At 34.1% G+C, this 20,680-nt stretch overlaps 3 protein-coding genes, 2 long non-coding RNA genes and 1 pseudogene across 10 annotated transcripts; 3 read left to right on the forward strand and 3 right to left on the reverse strand.

Annotated features, from left to right (window-relative positions):
* The first annotated feature begins 1,123 nt into the window (after positions 1 to 1,123).
* Positions 1,124 to 18,408, forward strand: LOC120153430 (annotated as a pseudogene).
* On the reverse strand, positions 4,198 to 8,529 carry LOC120153424 (myosin-2 heavy chain, non muscle-like). 3 transcript variants are annotated; one of them, XM_039165379.1, is made up of 10 exons: positions 8,492 to 8,524; positions 7,856 to 7,920; positions 7,497 to 7,659; positions 6,419 to 7,248; positions 5,979 to 6,152; positions 5,752 to 5,868; positions 5,155 to 5,334; positions 5,001 to 5,047; positions 4,304 to 4,636; positions 4,208 to 4,271 (listed from the first exon to the last, which is right to left on the reverse strand). In XM_039165379.1, the coding sequence occupies exons 2-9, from the start codon at positions 7,901 to 7,903 to the stop codon at positions 4,318 to 4,320; spliced, it is 1,878 nt and encodes a 625-aa protein (XP_039021310.1). In that variant the 5' UTR covers positions 7,904 to 7,920; positions 8,492 to 8,524; the 3' UTR covers positions 4,208 to 4,271; positions 4,304 to 4,317. The 3 variants fall into 3 exon arrangements, with proteins under 3 accessions (XP_039021308.1, XP_039021309.1, XP_039021310.1); XM_039165377.1 differs by having other exon boundaries at positions 4,198 to 4,636; positions 8,492 to 8,529; XM_039165378.1 differs by lacking the exon at positions 8,492 to 8,524 and adding an exon at positions 8,432 to 8,457 and having other exon boundaries at positions 4,198 to 4,636.
* Positions 8,697 to 11,499, forward strand: LOC120153433 (uncharacterized isomerase BH0283-like). 3 transcript variants are annotated; one of them, XM_039165391.1, is made up of 6 exons: positions 8,697 to 8,707; positions 10,258 to 10,497; positions 10,564 to 10,851; positions 10,926 to 11,087; positions 11,162 to 11,224; positions 11,326 to 11,499. In XM_039165391.1, the coding sequence occupies exons 3-6, from the start codon at positions 10,798 to 10,800 to the stop codon at positions 11,431 to 11,433; spliced, it is 387 nt and encodes a 128-aa protein (XP_039021322.1). In that variant the 5' UTR covers positions 8,697 to 8,707; positions 10,258 to 10,497; positions 10,564 to 10,797; the 3' UTR covers positions 11,434 to 11,499. The 3 variants fall into 3 exon arrangements, with proteins under 3 accessions (XP_039021322.1, XP_039021320.1, XP_039021323.1); XM_039165389.1 differs by lacking the exon at positions 8,697 to 8,707 and having other exon boundaries at positions 10,140 to 10,497; XM_039165392.1 differs by lacking the exon at positions 8,697 to 8,707 and having other exon boundaries at positions 10,140 to 10,851.
* LOC120153426 (probable aspartic proteinase GIP1) lies at positions 12,041 to 13,439 on the reverse strand. Its single transcript, XM_039165381.1, has one exon. It carries the CDS (start codon positions 13,400 to 13,402, stop codon positions 12,083 to 12,085), a length of 1,320 nt encoding a protein of 439 aa, XP_039021312.1. The 5' UTR covers positions 13,403 to 13,439; the 3' UTR covers positions 12,041 to 12,082.
* Positions 16,508 to 17,045, forward strand: LOC120153434. The gene is made up of 2 exons (XR_005518789.1): positions 16,508 to 16,702; positions 16,781 to 17,045. It is a non-coding gene; the product is annotated as an uncharacterized LOC120153434 (long non-coding RNA).
* A 512-nt stretch (positions 18,409 to 18,920) lies between the features above and the next one.
* LOC120153463 lies at positions 18,921 to 20,042 on the reverse strand. 2 transcript variants are annotated; one of them, XR_005518795.1, is made up of 3 exons: positions 19,852 to 20,042; positions 19,643 to 19,744; positions 18,921 to 18,972 (listed from the first exon to the last, which is right to left on the reverse strand). It is a non-coding gene; the product is annotated as an uncharacterized LOC120153463 (long non-coding RNA). The 2 variants fall into 2 exon arrangements; XR_005518796.1 differs by having other exon boundaries at positions 18,921 to 18,986.
* Positions 20,043 to 20,680: the final 638 nt, after the last annotated feature.

The following is a 20,680-nucleotide window of genomic DNA, read 5'->3' on the forward strand; positions in this document are numbered from 1 at the left end:
TTAGTAAGTCGGAAAATATATAAATATTTTTTAAGGTGATAAAAAGTGTAAATATTTATAATAAAAAGGAATAAATATATACATTAAAAATGACAATTATAAATATTAAGAAATAAATTAATTAATAAAAACGTTAACAGAAAAATTGATTGTATTGAAATTCATGAATTAAATGAGATAATTCTTCATTATGAAAAAAATGCACTATTCAATTTTGTTTTGTAAATACAAAATAAATCAAGGGAATGTTGATAAAACAGTAAATTTGTTGGAATAATATCATGAGTAATAATTTATGTTGACATGATATTATTTATTATAGATGTTAAGTCAATCAATAATTTAAAAAATATTATACGTAAAAGCATTATAAAATATGTGAAAATTATCATGCACACTGCTATATTAGTATTATTAAAACATTTCAGTTGGATTCTTATTGAAAAAATAATTAATCTTTTAAAAGGATTAAAAGTGAATTTTAACACTTTAAAAGATTGAGGATAAATTTAAACTTATAAAAAAAATTCAAAAGCTTAACAATAATCAAATAAAAACCATAATTTAAAAAATATTGTATTGTATAAATGATTTCAGAATAATCATTTTTCATCGATAAGTAAGCCTATTCCATGAGAAGTGTTATTCCAAGTATGCATTTGTATTGGAATTGTTCCCAAAAAAAAAAAACCTTTTATTACAAGATAATATGCATTTAAAATTTGTATTAAAAAGAAGAAGAAAAGTTATCATACATCCACTTTAAACGCTCCATGATTTATTGGGACCGGGACGAGATTTTCAGAAGGATGAGCATAGAGTCGAATTGTGCGTGATTCGATAATCCCAATTGAAGGAAAGAAAAACATAAAGTTTTCAATCAGCATTTAAGTTTTAAATTTTATTTTGGTAATTATGGTGGAGTTTTGCTTGCAGATGATTACCTACTTAACATAGAAATTTCCTTGTTTAAAAAACGCTCAATAAACAATCCATCTTTATTATTGTATGATACTGTTTGCTTGCTTGGCTATTTTCCCAGCCTGGCAGACCCACCCAATCACTTCGAGCCAAAACAGCTACAAAACGCAAAGCAGTTCAGAAAACCCAAAGTTAGAAAATATCTGGCGAGCCAAAAATGGGAGCTTCTGAATCAGTTCCTCAGAAATCAATCCATGAATTTACAGTCAAGGTTCTTTCCTGCTCTACTGTGAATGATTTTGATGTTGGGTTGTTTTGACTATTTTGTTTGTGTTGTAGGATTACAGAAAATAGGACGTTGACCTTAGCTTGTACAAAGGAAAAGTTATCCTTGTGGTTAATGTTGCCTCTAAATGGTTCTTTTATCTCTTTCTTCCTTATCTTTCTACTTCAACTTTTTCTTTCTTTCTTTCTTTCCCCCCTGATTTTACTGTGATTTTTTTGAACAGTGGGCTTACAGATTCAAATTACACCCAGTTGACTGATCTTTACAACAAATACAAGGGCCAAGGTTAATTGTCTTTTTCTTTACTGTTCCTTTGTGAAGAAATCTATATATGCCTATGATTCAGCTGAACCCTATATATTTTGATTTCGTAATCATAAATTTAGTCAATTTGGTTACAAATTTCATCCTGGATATGCTGAAGACTTGAAGATGCCTTTTTTTTTAAAAAAAAATTTGGCTGAAGGACTGGAGATCTTGGCATTCCCATGCAATCAGTTTCTGAATCAGGAACCTGGAAGCAGTCAAGAGGCACAGGAGTTTGCTTGTACAAGATACACGGCTGAATACCCCATTTTCCAAAAGGTAATTGAAATACATTTAGAACCTATTGAGTGGCTTAGTGGTAAACGCAAGTGTTATTCTCTCGAAAGGATCTGAGTTCGCGTTACCAATAATTAAGAAAGATTTTGAATACATAAATACATTTAACAATGGATGATGGGAGTTGCTTTCACTGATATGCGATTGCTTTTCAGTTTGAGAAGTTGCTTGTATATGTGCTTTGCATGTGTTGTGGTTGTTTTGCCTATACATGGAAACTATTGTTTTCCTTTCAAGAAACTGTTGCTAAAACCCAGTTGTATATTGTACTTCCATGAAGAATAGTGATCCCATATATTTACTTAGTTTTGCTCTAACATCGTCTTTGATTTCGGTTTGCATTCGTGCCTGTAAGTTTTATGTTATTTTCTGGTGATTTGGTTTCTGATATAGCTTACTAGTAACATCCATGGGCATGTTGAGGACTTGCATTTTCTAGCATTGCTGCTAAATTTTAGTTGATGTATAGGTTCACGTCAATGGTCCAAAGACAGAACCTGTGTACAAGTTCTTAAAATCAAACACATCTGGGTTCTTGGGAACAAGGATAAAGTGGAACTTCACAAAGTTTTTAGTTGATAAGGATGGCAATGTCCTCGCTCGCTATGGCCCCAACACCGCACCGTTGGCCTTTGAGGTACTCTCTGCTCCCATCTTGCTGCATCTCCCAGTTGAGCTATGCGTTAGACATGGATTTGTGGGGATAGGGAATAACAATCTGTTTCGATCGGTTCGTAACTGATAATCAATTAACCTAACCTATTTTAACTGTGTACAGGGATGGGCATGAGACCCAAACCCGACGGGTTTCGACCCGACCCAATCTGATCAGGTCAGATTTTTTAAAAAAAATAAGATTCGGGTAGGGTTTTAAATTAAAATATTCGAGTTTGGGTCGGAGTCGGGTTTAGGGTTAAAATTACCATACCCGACCCAGGTACTTAATGTAATATTTTATTTATTTATTTTATAATTTTTTACTTTCCCTTTGTAATCTTATCTCCTTGATCTAGGATTGTATGTGCAGAACAGTCTGAAACTCTTACCCTAATTTCTTTTCTCACAAATTCTTACCCATTTCCTGCTCAAGATTAAATCTTACAATTTTCGATTCATTCTCAACCATAAAAAAACCTCAACCTTTTTCACACTTTCGTCGATTCTTCTTCTAGAGTCAATACCCAGTAATCGACAACAAGCTAACCAAAACTTAAAAGTATAAGAACTTCAGTTTTTAGTAAGGTAAGTACTTCTTTTCATGATTTTTGGCTTTGTTGATTTTGTATATGTGAAAATATGCTATTTATCGAACATATAAATTACTATAGAGTTCGGAGAACAATTTTTCATCTTATTTTCGTGCTTTTCTTTTGATTTAATATTATGATACTTGTTTAGTTTACTAATTAAAGTTTAAAAGCAGGAAGCCATCGATTAGTCTACTGGAACTTTTGTTCTTAAACTAACTAATTAGTTCTACCAAACTAATCAAAGAGTAAAGTTTAATCTGGTTGGGTTAGGTTGGGTTTTTAAGTTATCTATCGAGTTGGGTTCGGATCGGGTGAAATCTTGTTTCATGTGGGTCGGGTCGGATTTCGGGTGGAGTCCTTGTTCTCAGGTCGGGTCGGGTTGACCAAAAATCGACCCAACCCGACCCGTGTCCATCCCTAAATTCATAACCCCTATTGATTTGTATCTTATGTTGTGAAAATAGAATTACTCATTGTGTGCTGCTTTGCTTCTTGCCACAGGCTGACATCAAGAAAGCGTTGGGAGTTGATTTGTGAAACAGTGGGAGGGGAAATGGGAATTAGAGAAATGATAATTAAAATTTATAGATGCAAGTGTTGGGTTAATTCCCATGAATGTATTCTTCTATTACAGTTTATTGACTATTGTTTTTCATTCTATATATGTTGGAAACAATTCATATAATTGACTATTGAGACTGTTCCTTTGCTGCATTTGAGCTGTTCATTTCCTCTTACAATCTATCATTGTCACCTATGGCCGATAGCATAAGTTTTTGTGTTTCAAACATATTATACATTAACATTATCCGCTTCTGATTGGATTTTTTTTCTGTCTAACTTTCTGTTCTTAGAAATTAGGATGTTGAATGTGAGCATTAAATATAGTCATTAAGCATTAAATACAGGAACAGTCCAGCAATGACTCCAGAATCCAGATAGCTAAATTAACGAAGATAAAGAGAAGTTTCACTATTCATAGGAAGTGATCTGATGGTAAAGATATAGACGAAAAATAGAGTGCTCACATTCAATATTATGTATTTAATGCTGAACAAAACTTTTGCCACTGACAGATAAATAATGTGTGTTCCCAATAAAATGGGTATATGCTAAAGAAACGGAAATTGTATCAAGGGATCAAGGTTCTCGGCACCACATTGTTATTAGAATAAAAATGCAGTCTTGAAAATGTTATTTATAACCGGGGGGGATTCTTACAATGCATCGTTAGTTCATATGGCTTCACTGTACAACTCAGAATTCAGCATCTCTATCAAAAATTTCCCATCCATCATCCGACAGTTCTTTGCCATCAACTTTGTTTCTTTCATCTGATGATCTGCTTTTGGGTGATTGTCCATCAACAGATGGTGTTGGGCTTCTTTTCTCTGGGGTTTTAGCTGTTTCCCACTGCCCGGAACCAAGATCTGATGTTGCACTTTTCAAAGATGAACCGGAGGAGGCCAAGATGCAGCTGGTTTGTCTTGAGGATATTGATTCCCTTAATGGAATACGCTCATCAAACTTCTGTTTAAGCACTCTTATATCCTCACAAATAACAGATATTTCTCCCCTACAAAAAGGATAGAAAGGAAATGGTAACCATTCTTAGTTTGATATTCCGTTCCTCACAAACAACAAATCAGAGATGATCATCAGAAGATAGCAATAAATGTATCAGGAAATAATGATATTAGCGTGTATGATCCATTGTGGAGCTAATTCATACCCAATACCAGAGGCATAACTATCATATATTTTGCCAACCACTAGTTCATACTCTTATTACAACCAACAAAGAGCAGAGAATTAACGGGGTACTACTTCTCTCGGTTAACATTAACAATGCTCCGCAGACTCATAAATCAGACCTAAAATAAGATAAAATGCAAGATGCAAATGGGTCAAAATATATATAACCATGCAATAAAACTTACTGTAATGTGTCAACAACTCGACCGCGGTCCATAAGAAACTCACGTAACTGCAGTGAAGCAAGAACATAGAATACATAAGTCAAAAATATGTAATCTCTTTTAAGCTTTATCAAGTCTCACAAGAATTAGTAGAGTGGACAGAAATGAATGCTACCTTGGAATTTTCTTCCGCCTCCTGCCTTAGAATCTTGGACTCTTCAACCACGGCCACCATAATGGCTTCTTGTTCAGCAAGAGCATTACGAGCAGATTCTTCTTTTTCCAGCTTTTCCTGCTCTGCTGCTCTCGTCAACTCCTGTGCAGCAAATTGTCGAGCTTTGAGGGTTCGACGCATCTGTCGATAAATGTATACAGTTATTAAATGAGCATACAGCAAACTCAAATTCTTTCACATCAAAATCATGTTCTTGTTAAGTACACCTTAAAAATCCATGGATTATCTAGCACAAGACACTAATCAACTTATTCAGACATGATTATGTTTCAACTTTCAAGAAATGGCTTATTATCTCACAATTAAGACACTCAAATATTGGTTTATGACAAAAACTGATAAGTGTTTTCTGTAAAAAGTTTCAACGTCTCCATATTCCCACCACAAGAATAAAAATATCAATCAATCAAGATCAGGACAATTGATGTTATACAGATAACTAGATAGACAAATGATCCATATCATAGCATATAACATGAAGAGAAGATTTTATACTAATTATCTACCAGATGACAGATCAATTTGTTCCAAGATTACCTCATCAAGAATGGAAAGAGATTTATCTCTTTCATCTGATAAGCTGAGTAATCGATTTTCAAGCTCCTTTACTTCAGTGATTAGGATTGCCTTCTCCCCGTATACTTCTCCAGCATGCTGCAAAACATAAACAAATGGCTTGACTTTTCATACTAATTAAAGAATCACTAAAATGCGTTCTACTATTATTGGTAACCAAAAGATCCAGTCATTAACAAGTGCACAACCATGTCATTTGCTTCCTTTGCATGTGGCAGCATCTGTTTAAGTTCCTCCACCTTGAGGAGAATTTCCATACCCCCCCTTGCAGCTTCCTCTTTTGCTTCTTCTGCAGATGCCTCTTGGAGTTCAACTTCTTTCATCAAGTTCATAATGGACTCCATGGTCTGAAACAAAATTTTCTACACCAAATTTTGATAAGTTTAGAGCTCATCCTCCATAAATTAGAAAAAAAGAAACAATTAAATACTTTTCATATTAAAATGCTTCTTATATGAGCAAAAACATCAGAACCACAAGAACCACAAACTAAGTTAATTAATCATGCAAAATTTGAATGATAACAGACTAAGCAATAGAATTGCTAATATTGCATAGGATTCATTCTCATACCCAGACAGCCTCCAAAATTGACAAAAGAAAGTAAAAAGCTTGAAGCAAAAAGTACCTTGTTACTTTTAGCATCTTCAATGATCTCTTCAAGTATATTGATTCTGCATGTTTGACTAGATCTACTAACAGGAGGATTGAAGGTATCATCCTCAATATCACTCATTTCACCAAAGCAGTCATGCTGGGATTTAAAGTCTACAGAACCTTTTTCTTGTTTCTCATAATGAATAGAGTCAAACTCAGAACCACTTTTGAAATGCTGATCAGTCCTCAGTCTTTCTGGCAATTGTTCTGGAGAATATGATGGAACCACCAGACCAACAGAATTCTCTTCACCTACCATGGTTCCATTTAATGATCTGTTTCTGCACAAATCTCCATTCAAATTCACAGGCCCATCAAATTTTATCTTATCATTGGAGCTGCCTCTACTACCAGCATTCTCCAAAAGCAAGGTTGAATCATTAGCCGAGGTGAAGTGTGAAACCTGTGGAGTCCTGGGAAATGCATCTTCAATGTCTGTGGTTCGGTCTTGACTTGAAGAACCCGACTCCTTGGTTTCAAGATTTGCATATAGCAGAGAATTATCGACCTTTGATGCATCTACGCTTAAACTAGATTTATCTTTCTGAATTTCAGTATTCCCCAACAAAATCAATTCCTCGGTTTCAACATTAGCAGCCTCAATATTATTGTTCTCATGAAATTTTGAACCAGCTGCCACATTTGGTGCTTCAAGAGGATCCACATTGCTGGCAGCATTGGTAAGACAAGTTTCTCTGACAACTTCACTTGTTTCCAGCAATGGTTCTGTAGAAGAGCATGCTCTTTTTCCAACCAATACCTTTCGCCTCGTCAACTGATTACTTTCTTTCTCATCTGCAGCTGCATTTTCAAAAATCCATTTATGATACTAAACAGGTCAATAGATCAAGGAATAAAAGCCAATATGCATCTAATAGACAAGCATATATGAAGTGGCATTTATCCTCTAATCTAAAATATAGACCAGACAAAGATAAATAACTAAATCATTCACAAAATTTCATGATTTTGGAAAAACCAAGAACATAAGCAGCCTGAACATGGTGCAGAATAAACCAAGTCCACTACTAAATCATGAAAAAAACTACCTTCATTTGGTTGCACAGGAGGACTCTGGTTCTGTGAGGAAGAACTGGCAACCGTAGTTTTTTTAGGAAGGTTAGGTATAATCTCAGACAGAACAATCTCAGCCGCTGCATCAACATCCTTAGAGTTCTCAATAGCAACAGCTTTTAGAATACGAGAATCAACCTGTGCAGAAGGTGTAAGAAAGCTATTTTTCAATGGATATCGGTTATATTTTTGGAATATAGAGTTACAATTTAGCAAATTATAAAGAACATTTAAAGCTGAACCAGCAAATTGAACTTTAACTTTAAAAGGGGGACATTTTTGTATCCCCCGAATGAACAAAAAAAAAGGATTAAAAATAAGTAAAAAGAAATACCTGCGGAAATATATCCTGCAAACATTGATAAACCTTATCGAATCCCATTCCGGAAAGCTATTAACCTGCAAACAGAAAAAACCAGAAATTTTACACAATATGTGTAATCATCATCATTAACAATGAAGAAAATATTCTATACATAAATAGTAATTATAACCATGTAAAAAATAAATGTAAAGTATCAAAATGGCAACGAAAATTGAAGAAAAAAACAAACGAATATTTACTTACATGCAAAAATAACCATCAATTGACAATTTTTTTTAATACCCAATGAAAAAAAAATCTTAAGAATTAAAACAAAATTAATAGGAAGATAGCATCATAGAATTAGATAAACATAAAACAAAAAAAATCCTAATGCTCAGTGTGGTGATAGAAGGACAGCGTAAGCCAACATTTTTTATAAAAAAATCTTAATTTTTTCTAAAGGATAATAACAAGAAAAACAGAATTAAAATCGGAAACGATTTCTAACATGGAAGAAAGGAAAAACGAATGATGAAACAATGAATCAGTTCGGCGGCATAGAAAACAATATACGTACAATCAGATAAAGATTGAGAATTTAACCATTGAGAAGGCAAAATCAAAAGAAGATAAAAATCATCAAAAATGGAGGGGAAAACAGACCTTTATTGAGCGCGAACGAGAGGGGGAGAAAGTGAAAAGGTGAGATTGATGCGTCAGTATTTATTTTTCTAAATTTTAATTTCTGTTTTCTAATTTATTTTTGGCTATCGTTATTCACAATATATATATATATATAGTCTAGTGGAAGCTGGAAAGGCAAGGAGAACTACGCAGATAAGGAAGGGGATCCACTGTGATTAAGGGTTCTGTTTGAGGGTGTTTTCGTCTAATAATTCATATATAAAGAGTCTGGGTCGTTATGATTAGAGACATTCATTTTTTAAGGGGGGTTGTCTTTGTCAAAGGAACCTTCCTTGTAGAGTACAAAAATAATTACTTATAAAAAATAATTAATAGAATGTAATAAATATAAGGGTAAACTTAATATGCAGTCATCAAACTATTTAAACAGTTTCTTTTTGATCACATAACTCTTTTTTTTAAATCACACCTAATAACACGTTTTGATTTCTTTTTGATCATGTGCCATTAAAAAATTAATAGAATTGCTAATGTGTTTTTTCTTATGAAAATACGTGTCTTTGACACGCATCACGTAAATTTGTTTTTATATATATATTTTTCATATTTTGACCCTTTTTATTTTCTAAATTTTTTTTACCTTTTGTTCCTTTCATTTTAATTTAAAATACGACTAAATTCTTATAATCGTACTACTACGTAAGTAAAAAAATACGACATACAGAACGTTCTTTCAAAAGCGTGCCTATATAAAATATATCAATTTAAAAAATAATCTGAAACAAATATTGATCTGAAAATATATGTGTTTATTGTCAAATATATCAAATTTTTAAAAATAATGAGAGTTGTTGCATATTTGTCGTCGGCATTATCAGTTCGCAAGAGATCATATACTACTCTCTTCTTGATGTTTGAGATTCAATATTTTATTGTTTATGATATTTTGATGCTATGCAAAGACAACAAATTTTGATTAGTTACCATTAAAAAAGGTTGGCTCTCTTCTAATAAAAAAAATTGAGACGAACATTTTTTAAAAAAATTCAGAAGAAAATAGAAAATAGAAAATAAAAGTTTAACGTGTCAATACATCTCCAGAAACTTCTCAATTTCATCTAAATCCAGAAAACATTCGAGTAACCTTTCAACTCAAAACTCGTTAGCTTCAAGTTTAATCCGTGGTTAATCCATAAGCCACTTGAACTGTTATTTTTCTTTTATGTCTGAATTGACAAAGGTAAAATATGCTAACCCATGTTTAATCTAAACAATTGTAAGAGCAATTACAGATCTATCATTTTTATTATCAGTAAATCTTTTAACTCTAATTTTATTCAAAGTGAAATCCGTAATAAATTCGAGAACTTATAAATAGGTTAACATTTCAATCTCTTCAAAGAAACTAGAAGAGAAACAAATATCAACAATTAACTACTAAATTTAAAAATTAAATGAGAAAATACATGTAAAAAAGTAATTGGTTGGAGCATAAAAAGGGAGCAGACGATTTTTGCCCACCTGCTTGTGGCTGACGATCATTCATTGAACCCTGGTACAATGAAAATCATGAAACGACAAAGAACCTTTCCTTTCCTCGAAGCTTGTCAATAAAGTCAGCCAGTCACCTATTTTCTTTTCCTCTTGAAGGTTTCAAACATGATTGCTTTCGTCTTCAACCTTGATTCATCTTCGTGGTAAACAAAAACTCTGTCCCAAGTTCATCAGATCATTTTATCCGAATAAAATGGCCAAAAAACTATATTTGTGGTTAAATACTTAAGTTTCCGATGGATTGAGTTTGAAAGTTTTGAAATCTTGAGCCGGTTGACGCGTTTACTGAGTCTGCTTTCAAGGGAAACCCAGCAGCAGTCTGTTTGTTGGATGAAGACAGAGATGAACAGTGGTTACAAGCTATGGCCGCTGAGTTCAATCTTTCCGAGACTGCTTACTTGACTAGGACTAATGGGTCGGATTCACAAACTCCCAGGTTTCGTCGTAGATGGTTCACTTCCGTTACTGAGGTCAGTTTTTCTTCTTGTCTAATTGAAGCTTGTTTTGTTTACCATCAAGACTCGAGATTTTGGCAGGTTAGGGGCTTTGTGGACATGCAACATTAGCATCTGCGTACACTCTCTTCACAACTGGGCTAGTAAATTCAGGCATTATTGAATTCGTAACGCTAGCCGGAATTCTTACTGCTAAAAGAGCTCCTGATTTCAAGTCACCAATCGATGCCTCCTCTCATATGGACGAGCCACAAAACTGCTTCTCAGTCGAGCTGGATTTTCCTATAGTCCTTGCACCGAACTTACTGACATTAAATGGTGCCGATATTATTGACATTAAGAGGGCAAAATCCAGATGATTACTTTCTTGTAATTGCTCTTTTTCTTTTTATTCCTCTTAGGGCTCTTCGTGTGGATATTATACCAACTTATTGCATTTGCAGGTTGTGCTCCCATCTGCAAAATCCGTCATGGAATTAAAGCCACAGATCGATGACATACGTAAATATGGTGCTGAAGGCGTAATTGTTTCAGGGGCTGCTCCTATGGAATTTGGGTTTGATTTTGCTAGCCGATGCATCTTCCCAAGAAATGGCATAGATGAGGTCCTTCATTCTCCCTTTCATATGTTTTATATATGTATATATGTTTGGATCTCATTGCCATGAATATATATCAGGATCCTGTGACTGGGAGTGCAAGGAGCAAAAAGCTTGGGAAATGTGATCTCATGGCGTATCAAGTACCATATTAACCCTGCTTTACACTATCGTAATTGAAATCCAAGTATGATAAGCATACATTGTTGGCTTTCCTTGCATTGAATTGATTGTGGGCGTATAGGCATCAGCTAGAGGTGGAATACTAAGCGTTTATTTAGATGAGAAGAATCAGCGAGTGCTACTGCGAGGAAAAGCTGTCATAGCCATGGAAGGCACTCTTCTTGTTTAGCTTTATAATTTATCCATTTATTAATTATACTGAATTTATAATTTTGGGCTCGGGTAAGAGGACCCCTAAATAAGTACCCATCTTGCCCAGAATAAAAAAATTAGTTGATCTTATTTTCATATGTAATGGGATAAGTGGAGGTAAAGTAATAGGTTGTCTCCAACGTTAGGTTGAGGGCAACTTCTGTGAAAGACCTCCGGCAATTATGAATTACCACCGTGAGACTCGATCCCACGACCACAAGGTTAAAAGCCTTGCTTGCGCTCTACCAACTGAGCTGTACTACCCTAAATAAGTGCCGCCGACATTCCCACTATAGTTTGTGACTTTATTTCTGGTTTATGTATAACTTTATAACAATAAAATCCGTATTAAGCGATGATGTTTTTGGAATAATTGCCTCGATTTTTAAATTTTTATAAACATTTATACATGAATAATTGATAAATTAGTGAAGCACCGGTAAAACGTAAAGCTTTTTTAAGCTAAAAAAGATAAAAATAAAAAGATTAATGAATTATCTCATATTTAAAATCAAATTACATGTTTATCTCAATTCGTTAGATAATTTTAAACAGGACATAATTCAATATCTTTTTAGTTTTATCCTTAAAAAACAAAAACATAATTGATGGAAAAAAACTGCAAATTATCCTTCTGAAGCGAAGTTGAAGTTAGAGCACGTGGTACCCTTTAGGAGAACAGAGGAAGTGAAGCCTAATCTGGTGTTGTCGATATCAAACTGTAGCAAATTATCCCCCATCTGATGTCCGCCAATCACCACCGGTGTTCTTGGGTTTACCCCACCATCCACGAATCCTAAGCACCAAACATCCCCGGTACCATCTCCCGCGATCCACACCATTGAATTCGATCCAAACACCCTCCAAAACACATCCTCGCTTTCCATCACGAAATCGACGGTCGGGACGCCCGGTCCCACGCGCGTTACGATGATATCAGCCGCCGGATAACACACGCTGAACGATTTCTTTGCATTGGTTACCGTGAGGTTCAACGTCGACGATTCGTTCACGAACGCCCCGGTTATAGCATTGTAGATAGATGTTTCCAAAACAGTATAGGGCGCCGCCGTGCTTAGTTTTGTCCCGCCGAATCCGTTCTCATTGACAGTTAATAACGAGGAATTGATCTGAATTGGTTTTCCATTGACGTTGATGGCAGTCACGTTGATGTAATACTCATCGGACGGTTCTCCGGCGTAGGGTACAACGGTGCTCCCGACGGGGTTCAAGACGAGGGGAGTGTAAACGAGTGATTTTGAGAGGTCGATCTTTTGAGGGGAGAAATAGTAAGGCCCCACGGACCCGATGAGAGCCACGCCAAGACCCGACGTGGACCGGGGAAGACACAGCGCAAAACAACGAGGCACAGAGAAGGTGTTGCTAAGCTGCGCCGGGAGCGAATAATTCGACCTCCCGAACGCCGCCAGTCCAGTCACGTTGTTAGCTAGGCCCTCGAGAAGTGAAGTGGGAGAGCAACAGAAAATGTAACTCGGAAGGAGGATCGGTGGGCCTTGAGTCGATCCGTCTGAGGTGGGCAACGCGAGGGAGTCGGTTAAGGCGAGGGAGAAGGCAGTTTTTCGGGTGACGGAGTTTTCGGGGAAAAGGGAGCAGGTGCTGTTAGCGCAGGAGGGGCTTGGAGTGTTGAAACAGATGGAGCAGGTGAGATTGTGACCGAGGGAATCGCATAGAGGGGTTAAGCAGGGAATGTGTTGGTAAGTGGAGGAATTATAGCTGGAGTCGCAGGCCACCCAAGTGAAGGAGGCGCCGAGGTCGAGGTGGAGGCGCGTGGGTTGGAGTGGGGTTTTGAGGAAAAGAGTGAGGGAGTAGAGGAGGGTGGAATTGTCTTTTTGAATTGGTGATACAAATGAAATGGCGTGAGCTGAAGGAGGAATGGAGAAGGAAGACAGTATAAATATGAAAACGAAGATGGAATGGAGGTGCATGGTTTTGGTTGGATGGGTGACGAGAGAATATTAGCAATGGTGGAGTGAGTGAGCCGAATCGGAAAGTATCAGTGGGTTTTGAACAAAGAGAAAAACTCAAGGAACCGACAAGACTGCGAGAGTGATGAGGACACAGGAGACAATGACACGTGTGGACTCCTTAAATGTAAATAATCAATTATTTCATATACTGATGCGGTTCGGTCCTTCGGTGCGGGGTTGCTGCTTGTGGGGCAATCCTACTACTTCACAAGAGTCAAGATGTGCCATCTTTTCACTTTTAAAAAGTAAATAAATTATTTTTAAACTTTCGTTTGCTCGTGTGGGGTTCTATGATCAATCTATTCACCTTCTCTTATTATTCAAGTTCAACTCGGGTTTTGGTTGAAATATATGTTAGGAAATTTTATATAATGTTTATAAATTTTAATTACGGTTAATTAATTAACAATATTAAATATTATAGAACAAATTTATAATGTATATGCACAAATAAAGTTATTTTAGTTATTAAAGAAATAGTTGTTATTTATTTATTTTTAGAAATTTTAGGTTCAATTACTAGAAATCTTATGTTCAAGCACTAGAAATTTTAAAGTATTTAAGCGTTCATTGTTATATAATTGAAAGCCTCTATAATATATATTATCATTTGTAAACACCCTAAATTAATTAAAAAAAAGTATGATTTATATTTTTTATTTTATAATTAATAATCATTTTATATAATTAAACTATTAAATAATTTAAATTTCAACTTTTCTAGTTTATGGTGAACCAAGCTTACAAAATGATATAAAAATTATGAGAATTTTAAAAATCACCTTACATAGATTTGAACTACCTATATCTCTTTTAAAATTAGTTATTGTTGATGGAAATAAATGTATTATGATAATTATAAATGGTTCGTTCTTTTATATTTAAGTAGAGAAACGCAGTCGATAATTAGAAACAGTCGTTGGTTGGTATCAAAATTCTTTATCTTCATAAGAAGGTAGAAGATAAATTAATAAATAAAGATGTTTCAAATCCTTCTCTCAATCTTGATCGAAAAGTTTTATAGTGACTCTTAGTATTGATGTCAGACGTAAAGTCGTTATGACTACTCGTAATTTGACATGCTCAATGGATATGGTCGTTTGATAATAGATTTAACTCTAGCATATCACGTAATCTTATCGGATGTCATATCAAAAGGTCGTAGTTTTTCAAAGGGTTAGACGTTTGAGGTCTTTCCTTGGAATATTTTTTTGGAGGCCCTGAGAAGCAAAAATGACGTGCATAGATCAATCTTACAAAGGAGATTGAAGTAGCGTACAACATATACCACTTCTTAATTGAGGGAATGTCATATAATAACTTGATCCAAGATCTATATGTCGAAGTATTATTTAGCATTTAATAAGTCGTTTTTTTGGGAAAACATAGGAATGATTGTGTTTTTTTAATGGCTCACAGGTTTAAATGCGCATACACATATTATATTAAGATTTAAATTTTATCTTTATCAAATGATCTAATTGTATTTTATATTTAATTTTGAAAAAAAGAATATTTTTAATTTAAATTAAACAATTAAATTTTTAATATTTAAAATTTCAGTGCTTTTATAGTTATTTTTTGAGTTAATTGCATCATACGTTTTCACACTATGATCCTCTTTCTAAATTGACCCCTAAACTTCTAAATGTTCCAATTTATTCATAAACTATGACTATCATTCTAAATTTATCCTCAAACTTTTGAACATTTCAATTTCATCCATAAACTATATCATTCATTCTAAATTGGTCTTCAAACTTTTTTCAGCATTTCAATTTCAACCCAAATTATATGTATATGCTAATCACATTCCATGTTAATAAAATCATTAGCTATATTATTATATGTTTGAAAAAATAAAGTTTGGGTTAAACTATGATTAAAAATAATTACATATTTGGATGAATTTGTGGATGAAATTATAATATTTAATGTTGGCGACCAATTTATAATGAGGGTTATAGTTTGAGGATAAAATTGAAATATTCAAAAGTTTAAGAACAAATTTAGATGATTATCATAGTTGAGGATGAAATTAGAATATTCAAAAGTTTAGAGACCAATTTAAAATGAGACATAATTTGGGGACATATGATGGAATTAACTCTTATTTTTTCAATTTATCGAATAGCACATAAAGTTGGGATAATTGCAAATAGTAACTAAAGGTATTAAGATGAGTTGTAGCTCAACTAAAATGAGGGCAAAGGCCCAAATATTTTACAACAAAAATACGACGTCATCGCAGTTAAACTCAAAAAGAAAATAAAAAGGCCTCTTAGCAGTGGCCCCAAAACCCATGTCCAGAGGAAACCTAGCAGCAAAACAGGTCCTTCTCTATCCGGCTGCCTTTGACAGCGCCATTGGCTCTCTCGCCTTTTGCTTCAGCCCCTACCTCTCCTCAACATGAAACTCGTCAGGTCAGTTTATCGAGTTTTCATCTTCTTCATTATTATTATGAAAATATTATTCCATTTAATGTTGTTTACGAAGTGAATGTGTAGAAAGAAACTACAATTTTTAGGTTCTTAATAGTGATTAGAAATATCATAAGCAGGTTTTTGATGAAGTTGAACAATGAAACAGTGAGCTCAAGAATGGAACCTTTGTTCACGGTACCATCACAGGTTCCACCTCTTTCCCCTCTCCTATCCCATTTCACTACAGTTGGTGTTTAGCTAAACCCTAAACCTCAGTTTAGCGAAGAGTTGAGAGCTATATTATATACAATTTGCCATAGGCAGTGAAGGTATTGTTTTCTCTGTTTATTTGTTTTTGATGAGTAACGGCAACTATAATCATAATTCTCATCTCAATTGGGCATCTTGTAGCTGGTATTTTGGTTAAACTACTTTCTTTGAAACAGGGGATATGTTAAGGTATTGTGTTTACACATGATATTATCTTTTAAGGTGAATTGCAGTTGGACCTACGATGAGTCCATGGTTCATTAGCTTGTTTTATGGTTTAATCATTATCGTAGTTTCTTGGAATCACACCGAGTTTAGTAATGGACTAGCAATCCATTAGCCACAACCTGTAGGAAGACAGCAGCCAGTGGTGATTTTGGTGTCAGTATGAACACCCATCTGAAAACAGTGAAACTCACGTTGAAGGGGGAAAATCCTGTAGCTTTGGATCACCTTAGTGTGCGGGGTAACAATATTCGCTACTATATCCTGCCTGACAGCTTAAATCTCGAAAAATTGTTGGTTGAAGAGACTCCTAGGGTGAAACCTAAGAAGCCAACAGCTGGTAACGCACTCTACCTGATTTCTCCTATATGCTTGTTTGCTTCTAGTACTGATCTCTCTGATGTGTTTCCAATTTCAGGGAGGCCTTTGGGACATGGTCGGGGTTGTGGCCGTTAAATATGATGCCTTGTATTTTTGAGATGGCTGGATGCCGAGACAGCGTTGTTGTTGGGGCAATTTGTGGGTAATCTTACGAATACTGAAGGAATTGTATCGGTATTTAGATATTGTGTGCGAGTTTTAGTCTGGTTTGGATTGATCATGAAAACGTGAGATTCGTGGCATGTTGATTTGATCAAATGCTAATAACTGAGCCGATAATCTAATTTTGGAATCATTTTCCTTTGCTGCTTTTAAAAAAGAGGAAGAAGGTAGAGAAGCTGGGGGATAAATCATAATAATAAAAAACTTTTAAATATGTCAAGTTTGCAGTTAACTTATGCTACATTTTTTAGTGACGAACGGGCCATGCACAAGAATGTGTTTAACTAGCGAGAAAAAAAAATGTAAATCGTTATTTCCATAGCACGTATTTAAGGGTACTTTTATTCGGATCCTTTAGTTGAAATGAAATAAGGTATATTGGTTTCTTTAATAGAGGACGTTGGTGATAAATCGTAGATAAAGAATGTTGATGATTGAATTATCTGATAACATTGATCAAATCAACATGGACGGGTGAAGATGAGAAGATAAACAAAACGCATTAGAATAAACCAAAGGAAGAAGGAAAAAAAGTGAAGACACAATTTAAAAAAATTGTTTATCATAAATTGCTAATTAAGTTATAAAGACACAATTTAAAAAGAAAAATCTTAAAATTTATTTAAAATGATTATTTATATAATCATTGATTTTAAATGTAAAAAATATTAAATTTAATTTAAAAATAAAAAATTAAACTCGTTTTTACTATTAATATTGCATCAACTATAATTTAAAATAGATGTGAAATCTATCAAATTATAAACCAACTATTTGATTTAGGTGCTCCCAAACTCTTCAATTAGTTTGACTTTGAATCCACTTTTGACATGTGTCATTATCATATTAGATGATTAAATTTACTGAATAAATTAAAATTAAGATTGATAGAATGTACAAGTAATGAAGATTAAATGTGTATTTATATTAATTTTGTTAACTACCACATCAACTCTTCCATTAAATGTTAACGACAAGTGATTTGATTGATATTATTTAAATAATTAAGTTATTTAATTAATAAAACTAAAAGATCTGTAGTCAGATTAGAATCTCATCATAATTTTTGAATAAAATCTCCTTATAATTAAATGATCATGTGTGTAGTTTATCCTATAAATATAAATATGAGTTAATTTAAAATTAAAAAAAGTTAGAGACTAAATTGAATACAAAAAATAGAGAAACTTGACATATTATTTTTATTAAAGTTATATACTGATCAAAAGTGTCACTCGACGTAATGTTATGAGACTTTTTTTTTAAAACAGCGTTATAAAATGAGAAAATGAATATAACGAAATTGAATGTTAGAAATTAAAGATTATAAAAAATAATTTGATGAAACAAATATAGTTTTAAGAAGAAAATGATTGATTAAAATGTACATTTTGCTCTCTTTCAACGTAAGATGAATTGAACCAAAAGAAGAAGAAGAAAACATAAATTGTGAATGTGACATTATATTGGGTTAATAATAGAAGTGTTGGTGGTAGATGTGAATAACCATTATATACTATGGCAATGAATGAAAACACTAACAGTTCAATCCCAACGCCCAGTCTTCGCCACGTAATCAAACCGCATCTCTCCCTGATGTAAAGTAAAACAGCGACTACAGAACCTACGCTCACCTTGTCATGTTTTCGACATCGAACTGTCTGGTAGACCGACCAGTCAAATCTCAATATCTTCATTACAACAACAAATATATAAGAACCCTAGCTACTTTCTGCAAATTTTATCAATCACTACGCTAACAACAAGGTGGGTCATTTCCTTGGCCAACTCAAACAAATCTCTAGAAAAAGTTGTAGACACTAATTTTTTACCGAACTTAAAAAATATTATAAATATTAATTATATTATTATTATTATTATTAATACAAATTACATTATTTATGTACGCCTAAAGTTCAAGCTCAATACAACAAAAGAATTCTCAGAGCCCAATGCAAGTCCAATAAAAATTCAACAGCCCAAAAATAAAACAGTTTAAGCATAAGAGATGTTTCATCTATGTGTATGAGCAGCAACCAATCACGCCAATATCTCAAGCCATCGCCACTGTTGGAGCTAATCTGCACAAAGTCAACAATGCATCGAATCATGGAAAAATTAATTAGCCACCAAAAAATTGCATCAAAGTCAATACTTACTCAACCAAATATCACCAAACGCAGAGAAAATCAACATGCAGACAAAGTATTCGGTGAAGAAAATATTGATAAAAAAAAAGGAACACGAGATAGAGAGGGAGGCCATTCGAAGGAAAAGGAGAGACAGAAAATGGGAGGGACATTCGGTGAGAACCAGAAATTATCAAGGGGAAAAATGTTGTAAAGGGGTATTAAAACTCCAGATGAAAATTGTAAAGGGGGGCTCGGTTTTTAACAGAAAAAGGAAAAGGATTGGAACAACCAGAGGCAAGCAAGAACAGGGGGCTCTCAGTCAGCAAAGAGGAGGAGAGGGTTCGAAGCGAAAATAATCAACAATAGGGGAATCTTCTTTTACTAAAATTCAAAACAGAAAAACGATGTAAAGAGGAAGGTTCTGCTCACAATATTCGAATTAAGCAGTGTAAACCAAGGGTATTCCTCCCTCCTTTTTTATCAACAAAAAGCAGTAGCAAATTCTTTAGGAATTGAGTTTCATTTTTAATTTCCAATGTGTGTGGTCTGTGTGTGGGTGTGTGTGGGTGTTTTCGAAATAAACAAGGGGTTTAGGGTCGATTTACCTGGGGTCTTTTACTAGTCACCGGAGTCAAGAAAGTTCGGGATAGTGGGGGTTGAACGTCGGAAAAGGAAACTGAGGAGTCCAAGGACTCAGAGTTTCAAATCTAGGCTTGCATGTAGATTATAAGTTAGTTTTTGGATCTGATTTTTAAAAAATAAAATAAAATAAAATAAAAAGAATAAGAGTAATAGGGGTCTTGATCTAATTTACCTTGCTATGTGAGTGTTCATAGTCGGAATCGTTGGTTCCAGGTCACCGGGAGTGGAAAGTCCGGGTCTTTGGTCATGTTTGGGTCTCGGTCTTGAGATATGTCGAAGAAGAAGAGTAGAGAGGGAGAAGGAAACGGCTGTGGAGAAAAATGTTAAAAGTAATATGTTTTTAGGGTTTTGTTTTTTATTTGTTTAAGGATTCTGTTTTGTACTGACATAAGACAAAAGGGTAGTGTTTTTTTAATTGCATTACTTATTATGTAAGGGTCCCGCCTGTTTTTTACTTTCCAGACAATTTGGTTTTAATTTGAGATTTTTATAGTGGTTGGTAATGCCTTTATTTTATATTATTATGCTTTAGATCATTATGTTTTTAAGCATGCATTTATGTTCTTGTTAATGTTCATAGGGTTGTAATTACATTAAAATATATATTTAGTATGTTGCGTGTATATGTTTGTTTGTTATATTTAATATTAGATTTTATATCTTATATGTTCTTATTAATGTTCAAAGGCTGAAAGGGTAGCTCGAATACATTTTGATAGACACCAGGTAAGTAAAACACCTACAAGAGTCTGATGTTTTGAAAGAAGCTATTTTTGGCAACATTTGTGTTCTTCTAGACAGAAGCTTACCTCAGTGCTCCAAATTGTATCTTGGTTCAGGAACATTCATGTTGGTGATGTTGAGGCATTTGACTTTATTTTTTTTTATTATGATTGCCATGATTTTGTAAAATTCTAATTTCATCATTTTTAAACCCTAACTGTGTGCATCTTATAAGTATATTAACATAGTTCAAAAGAAAACAAAAGATTTCTTGGTAT

This window comes from Hibiscus syriacus, unplaced genomic scaffold, assembly GCF_006381635.1.
Source record: "Hibiscus syriacus cultivar Baekdansim isolate YM2019G1 unplaced genomic scaffold, ASM638163v2 tig00111100_pilon, whole genome shotgun sequence".
Taxonomy (NCBI): Eukaryota; Viridiplantae; Streptophyta; class Magnoliopsida; order Malvales; family Malvaceae; genus Hibiscus; species Hibiscus syriacus.